Source organism: Ochotona curzoniae, unplaced genomic scaffold (genome assembly GCF_017591425.1).
Source record: "Ochotona curzoniae isolate NIBS_2020 unplaced genomic scaffold, NIBS_Ocur_1.0 scaffold_1037, whole genome shotgun sequence".
NCBI classification, from domain to species: domain Eukaryota; kingdom Metazoa; phylum Chordata; class Mammalia; order Lagomorpha; family Ochotonidae; genus Ochotona; species Ochotona curzoniae.
The window spans coordinates 25,626,301-25,651,161 of NW_024467083.1; the positions used below are offsets into that span (position 1 = coordinate 25,626,301).

A 24,861-nucleotide genomic window follows, 5' to 3' on the forward strand; every position below is an offset into this window, starting at 1 on the left:
CAGTTTAAATACAGCAAAAAGGGGGATGGTTTAAATACATTATGAATAAAAAGATGTCTTCTATTATATATATTGAAGCTGGGCTTAGAAAAATGCTAACATAATATTTGAAAGGGACACGATATAAGATACCCACAATTCCTAATATTAAAACAAGAAGTATACATCTTTGAGTGATAGAACATTCCATGGATAATTCTTAAGCACCTGCTTACCATATGAACTACAATTTCTCAATATTTTCAGAATTTTCTATGATTAATTCGTGATGCTGTTATAATAACAGCCAATAAATTTACAACTTAAATGATAAGAAGAAATTTGCTAATTTTTAGGTCTCCTGTATAACTCTCCTTGTATTATGATATGTGTATTTTCTACCTATTACGTTACTGCCCTGCTCAGAACTCCTCACTGGATTCCCATACCAAAAGGATAAACTCCACGATCTCTGTATCATGGTCCTGCGTGGCCTGACATGGACCCACATGTCATCCTTGCCTCTGGCTACTTTTACCCTCCTTCCTTACACACCATGAACAACCAGCACTTTGAATTTTCTGGTCATACTGAACTGTTTCTATGCCTGCCTGACTGTGTGGGCTGAATTTTTTTACCTGGGACTCCTCTCCTCCTTTGTTATTTCATACATTTCCCATTCAGCCTTCACACCACTTTCTTAAAACCTTTCCCTCAAAAAAACCTCAGGACAGTTTACATATTTCTCTATGTACTCCAGTGCATGTTTGAAAATTCACTGTGGTGGCAAAGGAGTTGCCCAGTTTTTCACTAGATTGGGAACAAGGTGACACTGGAATTCACTTTGTCATTGGCATTGGGCAGACCAACCAACAGAACCCATGCTAAATGGAAGCTAATGTTCACAAATCACAGAGATTTGCCTTGTAAAAGGTTAGCTTGTTACGCACAGGCAGGTGGATGTCGCCTCCATCTGGGTCCGGCCACGTCAGGTTTGCTTACATGGCTGGAAAAGCAAGCAGCACTAGTTCACACGCTGAGGAAGTGACTGGGGTGTCACAAGAGGCTCTTAAAGTGCTATAGCCACAGAGGGGTGGAGCTGGAGTTAGTGTAAGCCATGCCTTCTCCGCTCCATGACCAGAGGCGTGCACGTCCACCTCTGCAGTGGAGCACATGGGTTCTGACACAGAAGTCCCAGACTGCACGGTCGCCTCATCAGCTCCTACACCTCACTTTCTGTCTGCTCTCCACATACTTCCAGCTTCCAAAGGCTTCTAGAGACCATCTTAACTCTGCCATCTGACATTATCTTTCATTCAACTGCTTATTTTTCTTAGACAACATTTTGATTCATATTAAAGTCAAAAGCTTAATGCTCCACTAAGAGTACAACTAGTCAAAAGTAAAAAAACATAGTTCAGCAGGAATTTAGGCAAGGGTTATGAACACCAATAGGATGAAGAGATGCCGATTCCCCTCATTTATAGCACATTTTAAAATGATTAGTAGATCATTGAAAGTATTTTCTCTAATTTGGTTTGTTACATTTTGCAACTTTGTGTGCAAAGTGGCCAGTAGTCTAAATGTTTTTATTTACTTTGTTTGTTTTCTTTGTTGTTTTGCATGGGGAATGTCAGGAATGACATTAAAAAGTGACCCAAATTTCTGAGGTCAAAAGCTTGTGAACAGAGACCTGTGTTAGGCACGGGGCCTTGAGAAATATTGAAGCAAGGGAAACACTCCCCAGGTAATAGCACTGAGTCACTCTAAGCGGATTAAAGCTGACTGTGAAGACTTTTGCTGCAGGAACTGTGTCTTCAAGAAAAGTCAACCTTGGATTTACAGTCAGCCTGAATGGCTTCCAGCATGAAGCCATTGTCGGGTGGTGGACAAGCCACAACTGTCGGGTGGCACACAAGTCACCTGACTTCTTTACAACTGTTTCTTCATTTTCTACTTGAGAATAGCAAAGGTACCACTCCTAAAGTAGCCACTGATATCAATATTGGGCATTGTCTGTAAAAGCATTTTGTACTCTAAAAAACATCTAACAAATATAAGCTGTTGTTACTCTTGAGTTGTTTTGCTATAAAGGTTTCACTCAGCAAAAAAGCACTTCCTGTTGGGGAAAACGTCGTTATCCAGAAAATACTGATTCAAAAAAGGGATGATGAACTGACTGACTGAATATAGGAGAATTTCAGTTTTAACTAACTTGCCCAGGGTTAAGCAGCAATTAAATCCTGTGACTTGCATCACTGTTCCAAGCCTTACTGACCCCTTCCCTGCTCTCCCTGGATACATGTACACCCCCTCAGGAGCTAGCCTTTATCTCTGATACATAAATGCATGTTGAAACATAATGGATATAATGGGCTCACATTCTGAAAATGCAGTTTCATTTCATTTAAACCAAACTTTTATGGATATTGTGCTTGAACTCAACAAGCGGGTGTGGGGACTATTTTTGGACAGGCAGAACTTCTAGCACCTCTTAAATCACATGTACAGCAGTTGCCTGTTCCACCTACACACAGGACAGGCCTGCATTTCAGGTCACTAGCCCAGGGTGAGACTGAAAAACTCCTTTCCCATCTGATGACTAATGTTTGTCTCTGCTTTCAGAAAGGGAGAGTTCCATATAAAAACCTACCAATGTGTTTTCTTTCGCTTGTTCCAAACAAAAGCAAGGGGTGGGGATAACGGAGATGTGGTGTTTGTGTATATTTGTGTGTGTGCCTTTCTCCAATGATTGAAGAATCCTGAAATGAATTTCTATAGGAAAACTAATAATGTTCTGTCGATGGTTTTGCATGGGAAATTAAAGCAAGTTGGCAAGAAGAAGAATTCCCTCTGCATAATTCAAAGCAGATATTTTATTGAGGGAAAGGCAAATCAGAAACTTTCTGTCAGTCCTTGAAATTTTATTAGTTACAAAAAGTCATATATTAGCTCCTGCATTGAATCCAGATAGAACTCATCCTCTGTAAACCATTCCCTCCCTTCCCCCCGCCCTGGTGCTATTCCTGAAATGAATCTTAGAACGTGCAACACAAGCCTACCTCCTCAACAAAGGATGCACGGCACCAGAGTCGTAGCCTGTGAGTCTATCACATGCTCTTAGATTCTGCTATGCTTCTCTACAGTTTCAGAGATAAATAAAAGGATAAGACTGAGTTGTGAGAATAACAAAAACAGATTTTTCTACTGACAAAGAGGGTAATCTAATGATAGATTTCCTGATGAGTGTTGCCAGTCTTTTTTTTTTTTTTCATGTGGATTCTTGATAAAGGCTGGTAATGAAGATATTAGCTTGGTACAGTACAGGATGCTATTGGGAAATCTTTTTGGCTTATTTCACTATCAGCATTCTATGGATTTTTAAATAGGATAAACCAAAGCACAAGCAAGTATGAAACTGCTATATGAAATGTATAATGAGTTTCTTGAACAGTTTCAATTTTTCTGGGAAACAATGCTTTATATGATTGGCGTCCTATATTTCAAAATACTGTTATGCAGTTTGTAGCTCTGTATTTTTATGTATTTCTTGAAGCAATATAGAAATCTTACTTTAGTTAACTTACATTTAGCATGGTGCTTCATAAGGTTTCAGGGTTTTGTTTTGGTCCATCAGGTTTGTGAAATAGAAAAATGGATGGATTTTAATAGGTAAATATCCATCTGAAATCCACTGATAAATATTGAGTGCCTACAGCATTTATAGTAGTTTCTCAATAAATATAACTCATTTCAGCTCAAAAGTTTTATTTTTTCATGTTTAATTTGGTATTTCTTTCCTCCTCCTTTCCTTGTAACCAAAGGTTGAGGAAAGAGCTCAAATTCAAAAAACAGAAAGTCACACTAAAAACATGTAGAAGCATGAACATTGCTTGATTACAGCCTAGTTACACGTCCTCTCTCTCTAAGCAAGCAAGGACGTCTGTATCTTGGCAGCATCTGCGTTTTGGTAAGTGCTCTGCTTCTCTCTCCGTCCTCTTCCCAATAAACACTACCTGGGGAACATGGCCCGTGTGGCTGCAAGTCGTGAATGATAAGTAAGATCAGCCAGAGGGCTCAGTGAAGAACAGACTCATTTTAGCAGGAGCTTAAACAGGGACCACTTCCATCAGAATGTCACAAGCTAGCAGGAAACAGATTGTTTAGAAAATTATCAAGTATAAACTCTTGAGGGCAGAGGTCATGTCTAACTTAATCTTGGTGCACATTATCCCTGAATCAGAAACTCAATAAATGTCTGCTCAGTGACAAAAGAGCTAGGACGTGTATATCCATTACAACCTTTAGCCAACAGTAAGGCGAGAGACTGAGAGGCTGAATGCAAAAAAAAAAAGGGCAAATAGAACGGAGGTCGGTGCTTATTCAGTGCGTTTTTTTTTTTTACTTGTATTTATACCACCGGGTTCTCATTCCCAATTTAAGAATTGTGCGTATGGAACCAGTAAAGGAAAAGTGGAAAGGTCTCAAACTGCCAGGAACCTGGAAACTACTACTGAATCTCTGTTGTTGAAACAGTCCATTACTGCTCCTCGTAGTGGTGTCCACTAGCACTTAACTAATGAGTGACTTCTTTTAGACAAGCAGCCCTTCTATAATACTTCCTTTAGTTATCAGTGCTGGACAAGGTGATGAAGGATGACCCCCACCCCAACCAAAAAAATGGACAGTAAACATCCAGCTTCCTTTTTCACACCTCTTCTTGGCTTTTTGTCAGACCTGTCAGATTTAAACTATCTCAAACTATACTTTCCACTCCATCATATTTATCCTCCCCGCACCATGCTCCATGTGGAGAAGACATGTTGGTTGGGTTACTCCATCCAGAATTGGGAAGTTCACTCCTGATAGATTCCCCCTTACCACTCACTTCTCATGTTGGGCCTTTTTTTTTTTTTCAGTTCTTCCTCTAAAATGGTCCTTGAGTGCCTGTGTTCTCCCCAACTCCATGGGGATACCCCCATGGTCTCTTCATTGGCCTCCCCACTTCCATGCTGTGCTCTTAACTTGTTCTTCACTGAACAACCAGAACAAAAAAAAAAAATCTTCAAACAAACAGGGTGTGTCACTCTCTCCTTTTTAAAAGCCTAAAGGACTTCCTGTTTCCTGTGACATGAAAATGCAGTCGCCTGGGAAGAGCCTGTGGATGCCTGCCCATGCAGCCTCCATCCAGCTCTCCCTCTGTCAGGAACAACCCCCTTCTTCACTCCTCAGCAGCAGCATTGCATTCCTTCCCCAGAGTTTTTGCTCCTGCTGTTTCCTCCTCCTGAACTATCTCTGTTTACCTTTTCAGTTCCTTCTTGCTTGTGGCAGTTCATCTCCTGAGTCTCTGATTGAAAGCAGGTACTGTAATTCATAATTCTGTATATATTTACATGATTTCTGCCAAGAGTCAGGACCCAGGAGCCAAAGTGGAGCAGTCAAGACTCAAACTGACAGCTACATAAGATGCCAGCACCATAGGTGGCAGTTTTACGTGCTATGCCACAGTGCAGATCCCAAAAAGGAAATCATGAAGCAGGTACTTTGCATCCCACATTGGTGTCAAATGATGGGATGGGAGGGGGGGGGGGGGGGAGGGGGGGGGGGGGGGGGGGGGGGAGGGAAGGGGGGGGGGGGGGGGGGGGGGGGGTGGGGGGGGGCAGGGGCGGGGGGGGGGGGCAGGGATAGGGAAGTTATTTGATGGAAAGGGTTTTGTATGATGTGGTGGGAGAAGGGGGGATGGGGGGGGAGGGGGGGGGGAATGGGGGGTTTAGGGATGGGGAGGGGGGGGGGGGGGGGGGGAGGGAGGGGGGGGGAGGGGGGAAATGAGGTTTTGGATGTGGTTGTGGGATGATTGATGGGATGGGAGAGAGAGAAAGAAGAATTGAAGAGAATGTTTGTATGTTTTTGGTGGTTTTTATATGTTGAGTATAAGTAGTATTATGGTTGTGAAGTGGTTAATCTATATTTGGGTTTGTAGTAGATATTTTTGTTGGAGAGTGGTGGAATTTGGATGTGTTTGGTATTGTGTTGTTTGATGATGTATGGGTGGGTTGTTGGGTTGGGAATGGGGTAGGGGTTTTTTGTGGGATGGGGTTGGTGTTTTTGGAGGATTTGGAGTGTTTTGTATTAATGTGTGGTTATAGTAGGTTCATTGGTGGACCTGGTTAAGCTGGCCAATTTGTTATTCCTTTGGTTTCTTTGCCATGAAAAAAATCTTATTCATAGATACGTTTATAGTTCATTCCTATTCTCTAAAGTACAAAACCTCAACTTTCACTGTGATTGAGAATATCAATTTTAAGAATAGTAATAAATTTCAGTGGGCACCTAGGCTATACCATATGCTAAGTTCTTTATTATTTACTATCTCTTTTAGCCACCAATTCAGCTTTACAAGGTTTGTTTTGCTATCATCAACCCTGGCTTTATCACCAGAAAACCGAGGCACATCCAGGCCTCGTAACTGGTCTGAACTCACAGGGCTAGCCAGCAGTGGCACGGGGACCTGATCTCAGGCTCGGATCCCTGGCTTGACTTGGTGCAGCTTACCACTTGTTGTGTGCTTCATCAGACTGACTGGGGGCACTCCAGGTGAGTTTGCTCTCACAATTAAATCAGAATTTCAGGCAGGACTTGCTCTCACATGTGTATCTCTGGCACATCTGCATTAACTTCCCTCTTGTTTCCCTTTCTTCTCCCTCTTTTTCCTTCCCCAAGACAGGGAGTGGGAGAACTCAGTCACTTTAGCCCACTGAATCTGAACCTTATGAAATAAAGGCAACGGAAAAAAAGAAAAGAAAAAAAAAATCTCGACCCAATATTTGGGCAAAACCACTCATCAAAGTGGCTCAAAAATACCAGCTAAAATTACTTGGTGCCTTCAACATCTGCATCTATACCATCATTGTTCTTACCTGAGTAGAGGAAAAGTAATAGGCATACTCTGCCACCATTGAGTGATGTGATGTGTAATTCTAACTGACTGTGTCTGTGTTCTGCAGCAAAAGGTCAGTTAAGCTCTCAGAAATTCAGTTTTCATTATTTGTTAGACTGGCAAGGATACTGAGAGGACTAGGTTAGCTAATATGTATGAGACACGCAGCACACAAGACTTGCAGTGAACCAAGTACTCAACAAATGCTACCTACTGTCATTGCCATATATAAATGTGGTGTATTTGCAGTCTTTAAAATGCAGGACTTTATGACACATCCTTCCTGTTCCTTGCTCCATCATCCTTTCCACCCTTCTGCAACAGGACCTAGAGACAGAGCTGTGACGGCTAATCTTCATTCACTGAAGTCTGCTTTGTTCTTGTGGCTGGTGGTCCATTGATGTTCACGTCTTGAGATTCTTGACTAGGTTCCTGCCTTGCCCACTGACTAAGGGTCTGAGTCAGTAACCTGGTCTGTGTGTTTTGTGGATTTCTTGCTGTTGAACTTCAGGTTCTTTAGCAAGCCACACCACACCTGTCCAGTGTCCATCTACATCTCTCTTGAAGTGTTCTTTGGCACAAGGGCTTGACCAACGGCTAGGATGGAAAAGAGATGAGGCACGATTTGGATTTTTTTTTTTTTAATTCCTTTGCTTGAATTATGCTCTTCTTTGAAAACAGAGCTCTTGGATTCCTATTGGCTGACACATTTGCACCCAGGGACCCCATTCCTAAAGGAAAAGAGCTCTGACTTCTTGCCCCTCCGTGACTGGCTTGGACTTGACTCTCTGCTATGTGCTCGGTCTTCTTCCACAACTGTGGGGGTTGAGGGTCGCTGAACACACCTGATGGCTCCCTTTCCTTGCTTAGCAAAGTTCATTCAGTCGCAGCTCCTCAAAACTCTCTCTACCCAGTGCTGGCACTGTTACATCTCCTGCTCTTCCCTTTGGTGAATGGGAAATGCTTCCAGAGCCCAGGTTTTGGCACACAGACTCCTAGGTTGTTTTTGTAGTCTCAGTGTAGTACCTCTTTGTTAGGGCTTGATAGTCCCATGTTTTGTTTTTTTTTTTCCAAGTCTCATTATTTTACATTTATAAATATCAGGTTGTATTAATTGGTTCCAGCTTTAAAAAATGTTCCATCTGAGGTTATTTTCTGATGTTTTGATAGTGGTTTCTAAACCCAAGTGCTGAGGCCCTGATGTGGCCGGTGTTCCTGTAGGCATCCCTGAAGGCCTGATGGGCACCAGAGGAGAGACACACATTCTAGGCCTAACTGTACTCTTTGAAGATTGTACTGGCTGTAATAGCTTCCAAGAATTTCAACAAGTTCCTAAGACATGACCTTCCCTTTCCGAAAACCACGCTGACCGGGCTTGCCTTAATCAAGCTGTGCTTTTCTAAGCCTCCTTTTACTTGATCTCCTGCAGCAGTTTTTAATACTTTCCCTACAAGTGAAGTTAAACTAACTGGCCTGTAATTTCCTGGTGTGTCCCTAAGCTCTGAGAAATAACGGCATTAGGTTGGCTACCTTCCAATTCTCCCAGTATTTTTTTTTTTTTTGGTTTTGTTTTAAAACTTGGGATTCAGAAGGCCAGAGAAGGCTTTCTGTCCCTTCCCCTTCGTTTCTTCCCCGACATACGGCTCTTTCTGTTCCCAGTAGATCTGCCATTTTAATAACTTCAAACCTCCTGAATGTTTTCACATAATATTCACTCCTATCTCTGAAGCATGAGTTTTCCATTTTTCATTTTGACAAGGTCCACCCTCTCAAAAAATAAGGGCTTACAATTCTATTGAGTAGCCTGTTAGCTCGAGTCACTGTTTAAAAATGAGCTTCATATCAGAAGGTTTGAAAAAGGCAGCAACTTAGATTAGAGTTAAGTCTGTTTTCTTACTTGTGAACTTTTATGAAAACATGTTAAGAAAGAAATATGTTCACATATCCAGGAAACAGGAGCCAAAAGATGGAGCCATTATATTTGGGCATAGTAATTAAACACACAAAATCCTTAAAAGATACTTGCATCCTGCATATGACCCAGTGTTGAAATCCAATACCAGAAAATTTTTTTCCAAGGTAAATGGTCTTTCCATTGCAAGAGAAAGATGCATAGATATATTTTTAACAGAGACATATTAGTAAATATAATTCTAACTTTTTTTCACTGACAGGAGGTAAAAGAAAAATTAGCAAGATATTTGCTTCTGTAGTGCATATCATATCACCTAATATTTAAGATTATCCACATTCTGATTTTACAGAATTTTGCATAATGATGGTTTTGACATATCTGAATCACCAAAGAGGGCATACATATTTTTTTATTCTGTGAGGATAATTTTTTGGCTCAGTAAGTTGTCTTTTTTTCTCATTTATTTATTTGAAAGACACAGTGACAGAGAAAGTGAAAGAGTGAGAGAGATCTTTTATCTACTTGTTTGCTTCCCACATGGACATAACAGCAGGGTTGTGACAGCTGAAGCCAAGAGCTAGAAGCTCCATCCATGTTGCTCACCTAGGTGCAGAAGCCCAAGAACTTGTCCACTTTCTGCTGTTGTTTTCCCAGCCACTTTAATCAGGAGTTGGTCAGAAGTGCAGCAGCAGGGACTGCAAGGGGCACTGTTGACAAAGGATGCCAGTGTCACAGGGATCAGCTGAAACAGCTGAGCCACAATGCCAAACTCACAGAGATTTTTAACTTTTGTTTTTGTGGTGACCTTATTTGTCTTTTTGAAATAAGTCACAGGAAGATATGTAAACCATTACCTACACATAAATAGAAGCTCATTTCAAAGTAAGAAGGCAAAAACCACTATGAGATGCAAAGAAATGTGGACAGGAGTCTAGAAACTTTTAAGATGATTGGGTCTGATTTCCTTCATAACGGTAAACAAACCCCTGCCCAACTGATAGCTGTTTTCTCCTAATTTATTAAATTATTGATTTATTACACGTCAAGTTTTAATTTTGCTTTTTTTGTTTTTTTCCCACAAGAGAGAATCTCTGTTTTATGATATCCATTTCAGTCGGTTTCTTGAACATTAGTATTTGTTATTTTAATTTTTGTTAAGATTGAGCATAATTGCAAAGGATCAGATTCTCCATGTGGGCCACTAAGCACACACGCCTAGAAAACAATTTGTGTGTATTTACTAAGTAGATTTCTAATGTTACTAAGTCCAGACATAATTCTAAAGCATGTATTTGTTCCTGGGCTTGAAATGCTTCCTCAACGATTTCCATCTTTAGGATTTTAAAACTGATGGACAGGCTGGATCTCGCCTACCCAGTGACAATGATAGCATGTAAGTTCAAATGAGGAGCAGGTTCAATCAAGCTCCTCACATGCTTTATTTGAGTTGTCCCCTTGTCTAGGAATGCATTCTCCCACGCGTGAATGTTCAGACCTGTCGCTTGGGGTTACTGTTTGATGTTGAGGTTAGGACACCTGTAGCCTCTACCGGAGTGCCTCTGGCTGTCAGTCCTGGATTTATTCCCTATTTGAGCTTCCTGCCGTATTTGCTCTGGCAGCAGGTGGTGTCCCACCTGGCATCTCTCTCTGGCATCATGTGCAGGCGGTGTCCCATGTCCTGCTGTCTCTGGTACCATGTGAGGGACTCAGACTGGTGTCCTGACTCTTGATTTCAGCTTGCTCTGTTCTGGCTGTCATGAACCAATGGGTGGAAGAACTCAATTCTGTTCAGTCTCTCTCTCACTCTCTCTCTCTCTCTCTCTTTCTCTCTCTGTTGCTTTGCCTCTAAAAAAACCAAAGAGTTTCAAAAGTATATGAGAAACAAAACAAAACAAAAAAGCAGACCCACTCATGTCTGAAATCAGTGGAAGCAACAGGTCTGTAGTGAAGTGGAAAAACTCGTGACTATGTAATTAATTATGGCTACATTCAAGTTTTTTGGCTTCAAATCAATTCAAGCTCTTTTTATTTCCTACCTTCTCTGTATCTCCATTTTCCTGTGTATAAAATGGGGGCTATTCAAATTTCCTTTTGGAACCATGATGTGAGTTAGTTGGGATAATATATTTAAAGCAATACAACTGTCAGGTCCCTTCTCTGTCCCTCCAAATGCCACCTCCTCAAAAACCTCCTCCACAAAGCCTTTCCTGCATCTCATTCCTCCTTTCCCGCTGCAGCTAAGGTAATCTCATTTTCCTTTGCATTCCCTTACCACCCCACTCATCTCTCAAGGACTTCATGATTTTCTGTATTGTATTATTCACTTATTCAACAAATAGCCATTGAATATTTACCATGTATGTACCAAGCTTACATACATATAGTATAGTTTTCAGTTGTTCCTAACTGGTACTTAAGTTCATTGAACTTAAGAGTCCTTATAATATTCATCTTTCCCTTCCCTCTCCATTGCTGTGACAGTGCCTGATAGTTGTGTTTGAACAGGAATGTATCTGCTGATATTTTGTAAAACTGGCCAGTGGCTACTAACGCAAGCAATATCAGTGTATCCATTTTCTAATGTGACTACATCCTCAAACAGGATTAAATGTTAGAATCAGCATTTTCATGTCAGGGCACAGGATCACTCTTATTGTTATTAATAATTGAGTAGCAGCTGTAATTGGTATTGTCTTGTAGTGGGTTAAACCACCACCTACAATGCCAGCATCCCATGTGAGTGCCAGTTTGAGTCCTGGGTGCTCACTTCCAATCCATCTCAATCCTAATGCACCTGGAAAAGCACGAGAAAATTGTCCCAAGTACTTGGGTCCCTGCCATCCACCTGGATGGAATTCCAGGCTCCTGGCTTACGTGTGGTCCAGCCCCAACTGTTGTGGTCTCTGGGGGCATGAACCCATGGCAGATTTCTTCTTCTCTGTCTTTCCTGTAAGTCTGATTTCAAAGAAGTAAAATAAATCTTTAAGAAGTACAAGCTAACATTCCTGGGAATACACAGAAATAAAATATTTTCTTCCCATTCCTACATGAGTCCTTTGAGAAGTTCCTGCTATAGCAAAACATGGTAGAAGAAGGCAAATGAACAAATAAACCACAGCTTTGTCTCTGTGGCATCATAACAGCACAAGTCTAACCAGGGTTTCAAAGAACTATGCTTTATAAGTAAAGATGCTCTCATATATACAATACTATGGCTAGATGAGATTCTAAGGTTTCAGGGGGAAATTACACAATTTCAGAATGAGGCTGTGTGTACACAACACCAAGCCATCCAAACGAAACCTTGAGCAAATCGCTAAGGAATGTGGCCTTTGCTAGCCCAGACATTTCAAGTCGTCATTAGGAATATGTAATGTGGTTCTGACACTATTTTATTACTCATGGACAAGCTCTGATGAATTCTCACTTTAATTTGCTGCTTCTAATCAGTCATAGGCTAGGGAGCCAGAAAGCACAATTGCTTAGAATTGTGTTTAGAGTAAGAACAGCTAGGCTCTGATGTAAGTCCAACGACAGTATCCTACAAATAGAAGTAAATATACACATTTAATCACAGGGTCCACATGATAGCTTGAGTTCTCTCTCTCCAACAAGGCTAAAGTGAAACAGGACTATATTAATTTCCCATGTAACATGTAGAATTCTGTTAAATTATCCTTTCTCCCCCATTGTAGATTTTCCTTTGACAAAGAAAATGCAAAGCTTCCCAAGTAGGCTCCTGGAGTTTACTTTTGGAAAGCTATCCTAGTTAGCATGGACTATGCAAGAGTTTAAACAGAAATGGACTCATGAGCAGGCTGTCCACATGCCTCAAAATCCAGAGCTCCCAAAGAGTTCTGGCTTCTGAGCTGTTCCCATGGTTACCCTCCCACCTATATCAGTGCTCCACAGGCATTATCAGTGAGTTTTCCATTCTCTTGGAATGGGATATCAGGTTCAGAGTTCCTGAAGAGGCCTTAAGCATGGGGAGACAGGGTCCAAATTGTAGCACTCTTCTCCAGATGTGTAGTCTGTCCTTGGTTGATGCTGACCAGGAGCTTGAATTGTTTTATGTTCTTTATCATTTTTTTTGCTACAGTGATTGACGTTAATGAATGCCTGGTGCACCCAAGGTGCAATCTCTGTGAAGCCACGCCCTGCCTGCCCTTTCTTCTGGAACCGTTCAGAAAAGGGTTTGTGAGCGGGTGTGGGAGGCTTATTGCTCAAATGCTTCACTGGGAGAATGTGGTAGAGCCAGATGTGAAATGGACCTCCCCCGAGTGAAGAATATGCAACCAAGAGGCACAGCACATATTGGAGAGGAATGACTTTCTGACTAACTCTCAATCTGTAGCATTGTGCTATCCCACATCCAAGTCAAAATGCCTGTCCAGATTGGATGTCAAAACTTGCCTGTTATCATCTCTGATTTTTACTGAGCATCTTTGAAGAAGAAAGAATCTTTTAGGGAGGGGGGTTAATTGGTCCCAGGCCTGAGAATCGGACATGGATTTCTGAGGCCACTTCTGAAGAAAGATTCCAATGTTTTAAAACCAGTTATCACCTGGAGCACACACATGTGTAACATCATAACAAAACATACAAAGTAGGTTATCTGACTCCAACAGCAAGACATAAGCTTGCTGTGGTAGCGACAGCAGTAGAATAAGAGCTAATGCTATAAAATGCAGTGTAAGTTGTTCAGATAGTATCCATTATGGGTTCTATGGGGTCACCCATAGCCCAAGAAACATAGCAACTTTGTTGGCCATCACAAGAACAAAGCACAAACAAGCCTTACACAGAGACATCCAAACATCTTTATAAATTTTCAGTTGAAAAAAACATAAAACAGTACCTCACAACAGTCTCCTAATGGGTTTGTATAGTGTCTTGTGAGCTATCTGTTAGCTAGTAACAAGACAGTGTTGCCTCACACTGAGCACAAGTCCCAAGTCTTTTGCACAACCAGCCCGAGTGAGCCAGGACGGATCTTGGCGTTCAGTAGGTGCTACAAATGGAAAGGAACACCAGTCTGATGGGTAGCACTGTGCTTCACCTTGATTAAAGTGCATGTAAAATGTGCACAGTGTTTACAAACTGATGAAAATCATTCCAGCTGTGCCTCTGCCTCCCAGGACAAACACTTTCTCGATCATTTTTACATAGTTTCTTTGATGAAACTAACATTTGCAATATGCTAACAATATGACTCCATTGAATACAATTACACAATAATTACTATGGAAAACTGTGACACATTTTTGCGATTTAGATTTTTCAACTAGATGTAGTGAATAAACAGTGTAAGAGAATTTTATTGCCAAAGGATAAAATTCTTGAAAAAGGTGTCCTACTCCACTGTTGGTGGGAGTATAGGCTAGTACAGACACTGGGGAAGTGGAGACTGTTAAGACAACTGCAATCTGCCATATGACCCAGCTATCCCACTCCTGAGAATATATCCAGAGGAAGTGAAATATGCATATGGGAAAATGACCTGCAACACTATATTCATAGCAGCACAATCCACAATAGGAAAGACATGGAAACAGCCCAGTCGCCTGTCAGAATAGGGATGGATAAAGAAACTGAGATACATCTACTCCATGGAATACTACTCAGCCATTAAAAAGAATGGAATTGTACCATTTGGGAAAAAAAAAAAGGTCTCAACTGTAGACATTTATACTCAGTAAAATAAGCCAATCCCCAAATGACAAATATTGTATATGTTCTCTCTGATAAGAAAACCTTCATGCAAAATACAAAAAACAGATATATAAGTAAACATATATACACATATATTCTCATAGATGACCTGTATAATAGAGACTAGTATACCAGAAAGTGAAGATACAGTACATCTCTCTAGAATAAAAAGTGGCCTCTCAATGAAACAGATATATCTTGGCAACATTATACTAGATTTTCTAACATTACCTATACCGAGAAAGCCATGAGGCATTTGAATAGCAGAATGTTGGACTTGTGATGGTTGTTGAAGGCCTACACTATCGTAATATTATGCGGAGAAACAATGCAGTTGGAGACACATGGGGAGGGAGGAAGGAAAAGTGTGGGGGGAATCCCCATGTCTATAAAATTGCATCATAAAAATAATTTTAAAAAATAAAAAAATAAATAAAACCAATAGAAGAAAAGAGATAGGTCTTAGGAAAAGATATTCCGATAAGCGATAGGAAAGGATTCAATTTAAAAATGCCAATCATATTGTTACCTCAATTATTGTTTTCTCAAAATAACAAAATTCTCATGGATAAACATGTCCACCAACCTCGTAGAATAAAGGAGCGCTACCGCCTGTAGGTCTTTTCCCCTTTTTAGATGGAGCATTTCCGACAAGTGTATACACTTCGTTGATCTGTAAGGAAAATCAAACTTAATGAAGAAGGAAGGCTTACCCAAAGAATACTCAGATATTTGGAACTTTCGAATACCTAGGGGTTAGGAAAAGTTAACAATAAAGATGCGCTCATCAGTTAGGTGACACACGTATACTCACCTCGGTGAGCTTCGTCACTTGTGTGGGGGATGTTCTAGCTGACAGATCTTTGCTATGTTACTGTTCCTCTCTGACTCCTGACAGCCATGATGCTGTATAGATTTCATTTTCCAGTTAGTCACGGGCCTCCCTGGGACCTTACATAGTGTAATCGTCCTTTATGGCTATTCAATCTTACTGGTGTTTTAACACTGTGAGGAGTTAACATTCAATACGGTGGTGTCTGGTTATGGCCCCGGAATTTTTTTTTTTTTGTCATATGAACGAATGGTTAGTGGGAAATGCTGATGAACACAGATTAATTCTTGCAGGTTAAAAATTTCCAACTCAATCTAGCTACGTATTTCTTTAGAACACCTTGAGAGTGAGATATAAAAACACCTTGAGAGTGAGAGAGTTTTACGTAGTTTATTATTGTATCCTGCTATTTTGAGTCAACAAAATTTAAGTGAAACAGGGGGTTTGGGTTGGGAAGGACAGGTACCTGCTGGAGGATATCTTGCCACAATACGATGCTGAAAAGTTTGCGTTGAGGGGCCTGCACAGCGAGCGTGAGGGCTTGGATGAGAAGCTCATCCTCGGTCTGGTTCCCAACCACGAAAGCGATGGAGCCTTTCCAATCGTTCTGCCACACAATCAGAAGGGAAGAGACTGAGTGTTCTTGACCCAGCCATCTGGTGTCAAAGGGTATCACCGAGAATCCTATACAACCCTATGCAATCCTCCCATACAACGTCACTCTCCACACAGGGTGAGCGCCTCTAATGGAGAGAACCTCAAGGCGGCAGTATTGTGCCAAATTTCAAGCAACTTGATCCAAAAAAAAACCCCAGTTTTTTTGAGAAACTAGAGTTTTTACTTTAAGGAAAACAATTAAAAAAATAAAACAAACAAAGAAAAAACATGATCCACCACTTTCACCAGAGTGTATTCTAAGAATAATTTGGTGTTGGAAAGCAACAGCTCATTCTTGTATCACAAGTATACGTTAAGACACAGGCTTGAAAACAAAAACTACTGTTTCATTCTGTGGTGAGACTTATGACTCTAAACCATTCTGGAAATATAGAAGGTGCTCAAAAAATGATTGTTACATGTTTGGTAAGCTTGCATGAGTTGTACTGTGAGAATCTGATTTTTTTTTTCTCTTAAGGATTTCATTTCTAAGTCTCAGATGGGTCCACTTCATGTCTAACAAAGCTTATGCTACCTACCTGAGATTTTGCATCACAGTGATTAGATAAATGAGCTATAAAGGAAAATCCCATTCTGTATTGTCCTCCTCTCTGTTCATAATAATCCTAATTTCTGTGGAGTATCAGAAATTCTCTAAAGGGTATCCTGCATGGAGCGCACTGTGTAGCACTGACAACTGGCTAACAGCAGCAGGTCAAGGCTTGTGCTTTTGAACAGCCAACACCATAAAGACATTAGGAAAGAGAGGCAGCAATGAAGGAGGGCTCTCTAGCCAAGTGGTCTCTCTGAAGCTTAGCTTCCCTGTTTATAAAACAGATGGGTTGCACAAGGTAATTTCTAAGCTATCCTCTATGTCCTCCCTGGAGAGCTGATTCAGAGTCAAACTCCTTCTTAGGAGATGCCAAAACAATACCTAAGAAGATTTGAAAAGGTCATGGAAATTTAATGAAATGCATGCTTGTATGTGGTTCCCTCTGGTTTGCATCCAGTTCATAATCAGCTTGCTGACAGATCTAGGGTATAGGTGGGAGAGGAGACCTAGAGCCAATTATTTCTTACAATCAAATTGTGATTGTCCTTCAGTTCTGCTTGTTTCTCTCCCTCGAAACTTACAAATTGCCTAACAAGAACTCACTCAATTTTCAGTGACATTTCCAAAACAGAACCACATGTAGAAACATAAAATATCTGTGTTTTACCCATAAACCGTGTGCATATGCATTCATATACATCTATGCAGGTAGAGGCAGCTTTTGCTGACACACTGAGTTGACAACATTCCTTTTGACTGTTGGTTCACACAGCAAGACTGAGAATGTATTGTTTAAAGTATTTTGAATCTAAGCAATTTGTGTGCTATTTAGAATGTGTTAGGAGGAAGAAGAAAAAAAAGACCTCATTACCACAATATGACCCTTTCTGCAATAGATACCTTTCTTGTCTTGTATCTGCTTCCCTGGTCCAAGCTACAACTCCGGTGTTCAATAAGGGAGGAAAAAAAATCTCTTTCATTCTCACAATAAAGTGCACATGGTTTGGGACAGGCACTGCTTGCAGTTCCTAGCAGCTATACTTCTCCATATTGAGGTCTTTGACAAACACCTCTACCCCCTCCTCCCACCCTTGCCTCTATGTATGGCAAGAAACAGTCCAGGTCGATTCCTCACCAGGGCATTGCAGTACATCCTCTACTTGTGCATTAGCATCTGGTGTCAAAGGCGCGTTCACCTTTTTAAACAAAAAGAGGGAGAGAAGAAGGAGGAGGAACAATTCCTGTGGATCGACCATGTGCCAGGAGTATGTGGTGCTAGTGACTCACTGAGTAGCCTTATGAAATAGTTGCGTTAATACTTTGTAGATAGAAAAGACAGGGTTCAACAAAGTTGAAACTCATCCAGGATAATTTTGAAAGAACCTCAGGCCGACTTCCTGTAAGACTTGCAATTCTGTGATTGTTTCAGAAGTTTTGAGAACAAAGTATTGGAGGACAGACTACCTTTCCACAGTTCTTAAACTTCAGCAGTAGTGACAGATAAAGGTTTATTACCATATTTCAAAAAATATTGTGTGCGTTAGATCATTAAAAAGTAAGTTCACTCAAAAGATGATCTGACAAAAGACCGATGAGGTTAAAGAAATTCCCCAAAGTTATCTCCCTCAAAGCACAGTGCGTGTATTCCTTTGGTCCAGGGTGTGTCCGAACATGACTGTTCCTCCAGGTTATAGCACGTGACTTAAACTTCTAGAACTGCCAAGGTGACCTTGAGGCAGTTCACACGACCAAGCACAGGCCAGGTGTGTTGAGTTCTCTGGCAGGCAGGCTGTGTTTCTCCATTTTTAAGAGTCTCGCTTGGCCCGATTTTCTCAGCTACTCTAGCTTGTCCACCAAACACCTGCTCAAGAAATTTGATCTGTTTAGCAAAGTAAGATCCATGGAGGGAACACTTGGTCAGAGTTAAGATTTTGTGTCTAATCACATCACTAGACAGCATGGCAAGGAGATGGGTGCATGAGAAAAGAAACAAATGGAGAAGGCCCGTAATGCAGGGTGCACTCCCTATGTGATGCAGCAGGGGGCAGCCAGGTGATAGGAAATGACTCAAACAAGTCATTTCTCTGGTCTAATGGTAGTCTAATAAAGAATGTGCTGTAAATGTACTTCCTGAATCGTAGTTTTCCTGGGTAACAGATTCTAGAAGTCTACCAACTGGCAGCAGTTTTAGAAGTAGAAAATTGTTTTGGAAGAAATAGGGCACAAATTAGATTTGTTAATACTGTTAGACTCATCCTTTTCTCCAGTATCCAAGTCATCTAGCCCACGTATTTGAATCCAGGTTCTTGGAGGGGAAGTTAAGAGAAATTTAGTGTAGGAAAAGCAAATATTGTTCAGGTTACCCGAGAGACCTGATCAGCTGTATACCCCGCAAGTCCTGGAGAACATCTACCTGTGGGTGAGCTTGTTTAAGACGTTTGGGTGTGAAGTGAAGGCTGTGGCACAGCTTCTTGTGATGCTGGCGTCTCACACCCTGGTCCAGCTCTTTGCTCCAGTTTCCTGATGAGGTTTCTGGGAAGGCAGCAGATTATGGCTCCAGCACTTGAGCTGCTGTCACCCGTGTGGTAGACCCTGGTGGCATCCTGACTGTTGTCTTTGACCTGGCCAAGCTTTGGCTAGTGCAGCCCTTTTGGGGGAAGTAGACCAGCGGATGAAAGCGCTCTCTTTCTCCTTCTATTCATCTTTCCATCTCACTGTGTCACTCTACCTTTCAATTAAATAAATAAAACTCAAAAAAAAAAAACAAGGTTGGATATAATTAACAGCATGAACTGACTGAGAGTAAACATGAATCATTTGAGAAAGACTGCACTGAATGGCAAAAGAAAAGAGTTTTGGTCTGGTGCACCTCAAACACCTTAGGAAACAAAGTTAGCTGCTACCTGCAGGCGCACAGGACACATGATTACTGCTGAGCCTTGCCCCCTACTAGGTACTGATAAAGTCACTGAGAAGATGGAATGAAGTCATATATGGACACAATCCATTACCTTTTATTTACTTTACTAGTCTCACCTAATTTGAAGCCTGGCAGGAGGGCGTCTTAACCCAAACATTTACATATGAGTCTCCCAAGGCTAGAAAGTATTTATGTAAATGTGGAGAATCTGGCTCTCTCTCACACAAGCATACCGTCCTAGAGACACGGAGTAGAGTTATAACTATTTTCCCTTCGTATATTGCAAATTTCCCAAACTTTACTTAAGGCATTCCCGTATTCTAATACAATTATGAAAACCCTGTCCAAACAAGTGAAAAGCAGACTTTGGACAATGGGAGTGTGATTGTTCTCTTCTATCTAAGCACAACTAATCTAAGCTAATATGGGGGAAAAAAAAAAAGGCAGGACACGTACACTGTCTCCTGTTTCCTTCGTTAGTATGGCAGGTGTGTGGTCCTGGACGAGCCACTCCTCTACCCAGGGCTGATCAATGCGGAATAAGCTTTATGAACCAGCAATGATCAGAGCCTTCATTATAATATGCATAAAAGTCCAAGTAAAATCAGTGCAACATTTAAAGAGTCAGATTTTATTAAGAACTGGCTAATGTTGTACAGATACGCAAACCTGTACTTTATGTCAATACTCTGCTGAAAGGATAGCCTTTTTGTTAAGTAGATTTACTGCCAAATGGACAGGGATTTGTGAATGTCTTTCTCATACTGGGGTTTTTTTTTTTTTCCTTCAAAAGGAGTCTTGGATCTCCATCAGCAAAAGGAGTGTTATTATGGGCTTTTGGCCAGCAGAAGAAATATTTTTATTACATAGAACTGGCTGCTACAATTGTATTTATTTTTTTAAAAAGGTTCTTACTGTAAAGTGAGTTGAACATATAGGTTAAATAATGGTCTCAAGTTGTTATCTAATAAGCAAGGACGATGTAAATGACCAGGCTGTGCTCTTCTGCTCTCTCTACTACACAAGTATTTGCTGTGTATTCTTCCCCAGCTATGCATTTCTCCGATGTATCAGACGTACTCTGGTCTGGCATATTACCACGATGCTGTTACTTCTTATTTAGGAATTGTTCGTATGGCTGCCATGCTTTCTCAGCTAGAAGCTCTTTAGGTCAGAAATTATATTTTACATGCTTTTACATCCTTTGGTGCCCGCGAGCAAACAGGGCAGGATCCTATCCATACATTTCTGTTAATATTTTAAAGCAACAAGAGCACACTTGCCACAGAGGGGTCTGACCCTCAGGATCAGAAGGAAACTGCCGTGCATTTTGTAGTCAGCCCTGAGTGCTGAAGGAGGAGAACATATCTCACCTGATCAAACATGGTTTGTAGCAGGGGTCAGTAACAAGAGTTTGTCTGGGGAATCAGGCCCTGTGGTCATTCCTCAGCTAAGACAAGTTTCCCAGGAATGACTCAAACAACCTGATCCTCCAGGGAGAGGGTAACTTCTCCAGAAAAAAATCCTCAAACACTCACATAGAAACATGCGTTCATTGCGAACAATCCCTATTGCCCACTTTTCCTCCTTCCTGCTCACTCTCATTTCCCGTTAAATAGGAACCTGCTGATCTCTCTGTTCCCCTCCACCTACAGGCTGCATGTGCTGGGCTTATTTTCTTAAGGTGCCTTTGCAATTCTTTCAAGCGTCATTCATGGCCAGAGGATAACAAGTGGGATGGGGAGGGAAAAAACCAAGGGGGGCAGCACAGAGTATGAATGTCTGCATCCCACATTGGATCAGGAATGCAGATCTGTCACCTACCGTGTCTGTCTGTTCCACCCCATTCCACTGAATGTGATGAGCTGGCACCCCGTGCCCACAGCTTTCACAAACTCCACTCAGTGGTTGCCTTCAAAACTTGATATACTCCATGGCCAACAGCATGTAAGGCGAAGATAAATGCTGTGAATCAAGGCTTATTCCCCCTCTGCCTCCATTGTAGATACACACTCAATAACAGATGGCTGAATATCTGCTGATGCTGCCTCAGGGGTAACTCAGCCTTAAGTACCATCCTAAAGAGTTAGCTCAAACAGGTGCCAGGGGAGGAGCAGCAGCTATTAACGCCAGGGCTCCGCTTTCCTGTATGGCTCTACTCCAGTGACTGGTGACTGAGTCATCACTGCTGTGAGGGATCCCCAGGAACCCTCTGTCCACATGTGACAAGGTTCCCTTACACTTTGTTGGCCTCTTGGAAAAGAACAGGCCATTGTAGCATTGTAATGGAAAAGCCTGAGCTCAGTAGGCACACTGCCTCGGTTAAAATCTCAGTGGACAAGCTGTGAATCCTAGAGCAAATTACTGAGCTTCTCTGTGCCTCATGAACAGTTGAAGACAATGACACTATTTATCTCTTGGGAAGGTGGTCCCTAGCTATAACCATAGCCATTACCACAGAGATTATTTTGGGGGGCTTCTGTTTGGTTACTTATTAGTCTGCTTCAAATGCAAAGGATTTATGGGCAGACACAAGACTGAAAGCAAAGCAAAAACAAGCCCAGAATAGCAACAGTTGCACTGGGAAAAAAAAAAAAAAAGGAAATGACAGTTTGTAAAATTGTTTTCTCTTTGATAATAATGACCTTGTTTCTGAAATATTTTAGGTCCCTGGAAAAGGATCAAAATCATGAACGTATGCTGCTTAAAATTGTACAGGTAGACAGTTTTTTTTTCTTTTCTACTTTTTTTTTTTTTAGCTATGGGAGTACATGTGGGAATGGAGTGGGAGGCATTTTTAAGTCATGTTTGTGCCCTGTGCAAGTTTGTCAGAGACATTAATCCATCACCAACTATAAAAACAAAACAAAACCAAAACCAAAAACCCACATCAAGTGGAGTCCAATGTGAAGACTTTGAGCGTTGGGTTTTGATCACTGGGTGACTAAGGGAATGATGAGCTCTGCAACAGCCATGCAGAGGACTGGGGAAGAAGCAGCATCAGACGAATTCTTATTACCATTGAGGACTTGCTGACATGGCTGAAAATGTGAAAATGGATCCGTTGTTTGCTGGTCAAACTGCAAATATTAATCTTGTTAATTTTGTGGATCCAGACCTAATGCACAGTTGCCTCATGGGGCTAGTGTTTAAAATGGAAAAAAAAAAAAAAAGGAAGAGAACTGACATTTAGTTTTGACAGCTTGAGGATAGGCTCCCTGACCTACGGCAATATTCTGCATCCACAAGGTCCCTTTTCCCAGACAGAACAACTTACATCATCATCTCAGGACTTCTTTTCTTTCTGAAGATTTATTTGTGTATTCATTTATTGGAAAGGCAGAGCTAGAGAGAGTGAGGGAGAGACAGAAAGAAGAGAGGTATTCTGTTTACTGATTCACTCCTTAAACGACTGCTGCACCAGCAAGAGCTGGGCTGGGACAAAGCTGGGAGCCATGCAGGCCTCCCACGCGGAGGGACTCAAGTGCTTGAGCCATGTTCTTACGCCTTCCCAAACTGTGTTAGCAGGAAGCTGGATGGGAAGTGCAATGGCCAGGGCTCAAATCAGTGGTCTGAAATGGGTTGCCAGCTTTGCGAGGAGTGGATTTAACGCACGGCACTATAACTCCGGCCACCATCATAACATCTTAATAACTGATTTTGCTAATTAGCTAGATAATTATATCACAAGGCTTTAGTCCTTACAACTAACTACAGGTATCTATTTACTTTAAGGCTACTAGCCTTTTCTAAAAGAAATGCTAGAGACTCTTAGCCAAGCTCAAAGAGACCTTCTGGGAATAATGGGTGGTCTTCCAGGTGGTACACTGGGCCAGAAGAAAAGGCTCCACTCAGACAACTTCCTGCTTTGTCCATGTGCCTGCCATATAGTAGTATCCAATAAATACTTCTTGAACTTGGCAGCCAAAACCACACACTAAAGAGAATTTTTGCACATGGTTAGTGTAAGAAGGCCAACTGAGTCTGTGGCATTTTATCAGCCGCATTCGGTGCTTTGTGAGGAACCACAGCTCTGAGCCACTGAGCATTCGGGTTAGAGAAAGGGCTTGTTCTCTTGGTGTGTTGACAGCACTGTGCGTGTGCTGTATTCACTGGTCAGAACCCCAGGGTCTACCAACAGCTTTACTGTGTGTGCATGTCCACTATCTGGCTGGTTGTCTTTGTCTTCATAAATACAAAACATGATCACTAACTAAACCTTTTCATGCCCTGGTGTACAAATATGTAGAAGTTTGAAGCGGTGTCATGTTCTGTAATTTTTTAGCCAAATGACCCAGACTTATCTGTGTGACCTCAGTTTTTTCAAAGAAAATGGGTCAAGAAGACAATCTTTGGAAGGTTGCTGTGGGGACTTAGTGCGTGAACATACCTGGGGTATGTCATGCAAAGGTAAAATGCTCATGCATCAAGGGAAATACTCTGGTTGACCATAGAACATTCTGGAGAACTGGGTTAAAGGAGGTTAATTGCTTCTGTAATTTGGGTTTGGGATATGTCCTGAGGTTCTTTGTGGGATGAGTTAGCCCTGGCTCAGGCTGTTTGATTGTTTTTCTTTCGCTTTTCAAAGTCCGAGGCCCATCCACCAATCTAGCCCATGAGCCTAATTCAGTTTTGTTCCATGCATCAGAGAGTTTTAAGACAGCTATTAAAACACCACATGGAAAAGCTTTGCAGGGAATTCTACTCCACAGAGAAACCACAGAAACCACTACACACCTTAACTATCTCCCCACCCCCAACAGTTGGCTAAAATTACGGCTCCATTATGTTAGTACAATCCAACCGGTTTTATTGCTTGGAGCAAAATCTGAGGTCCAAAATGAACTTCAGAACATAAAAAGTAAGGCAAACCTCAAAAGGAAACAAGCTTCTTTGGGGTTGCAAGAAAATATTACATATCAGAGGCATTCTTCTAACGGAGGAGACCAAGGGAAGCCAAGAGGAGTCCTGCTAATTGCCCCGCAAATGTAAAATTGGAATCAGGGACTCTTTCCGAAGAAAGGAGATCTCCTTTCATCATCACGTATTAAAGGCTACAACCTTTCATCAACTACTTCCTCAGATGCGAGTCCCTTTTTGACTTTCCTTACGTTCCCGCAGTGTTGTCGTTGTCTTCCACATGGGAAGCTGAAATATATTTCTAAGAGTCAATATTAGTTCTTTATTATAACTTCTCTTCCCCTTTAGCTTTCCACTTTTCTTTTCCTAATGTGAATGCTGTTTATTGACTAAGCATTGTGGTATATTCCATTAATTTGATTTGTCTTGGAGCTGGGGTTCCATGGAAGAAACAAAACAACCTATCTGGTTGTCTTTCCAGTGAGAAATTTCAGGT

The 24,861-nt window shown here is 41.4% G+C and overlaps 1 protein-coding gene across 1 annotated transcript in view; it reads right to left on the minus strand.

Annotated features, from left to right (window-relative positions):
- The window catches only part of SPAG17 (sperm associated antigen 17), a 198,100-nt gene that overhangs the window by 145,319 nt on the left and 27,920 nt on the right, over positions 1-24,861 (minus strand). The window contains exons 2-3 of the mRNA XM_040998349.1: positions 15,842-15,982; positions 15,130-15,216 (exon numbers count right to left, since the gene is read on the minus strand). Of these exons, the coding sequence (XP_040854283.1) occupies positions 15,130-15,216; positions 15,842-15,982 (228 nt within the window). The remainder of the gene's footprint in view (positions 1-15,129; positions 15,217-15,841; positions 15,983-24,861) is intronic.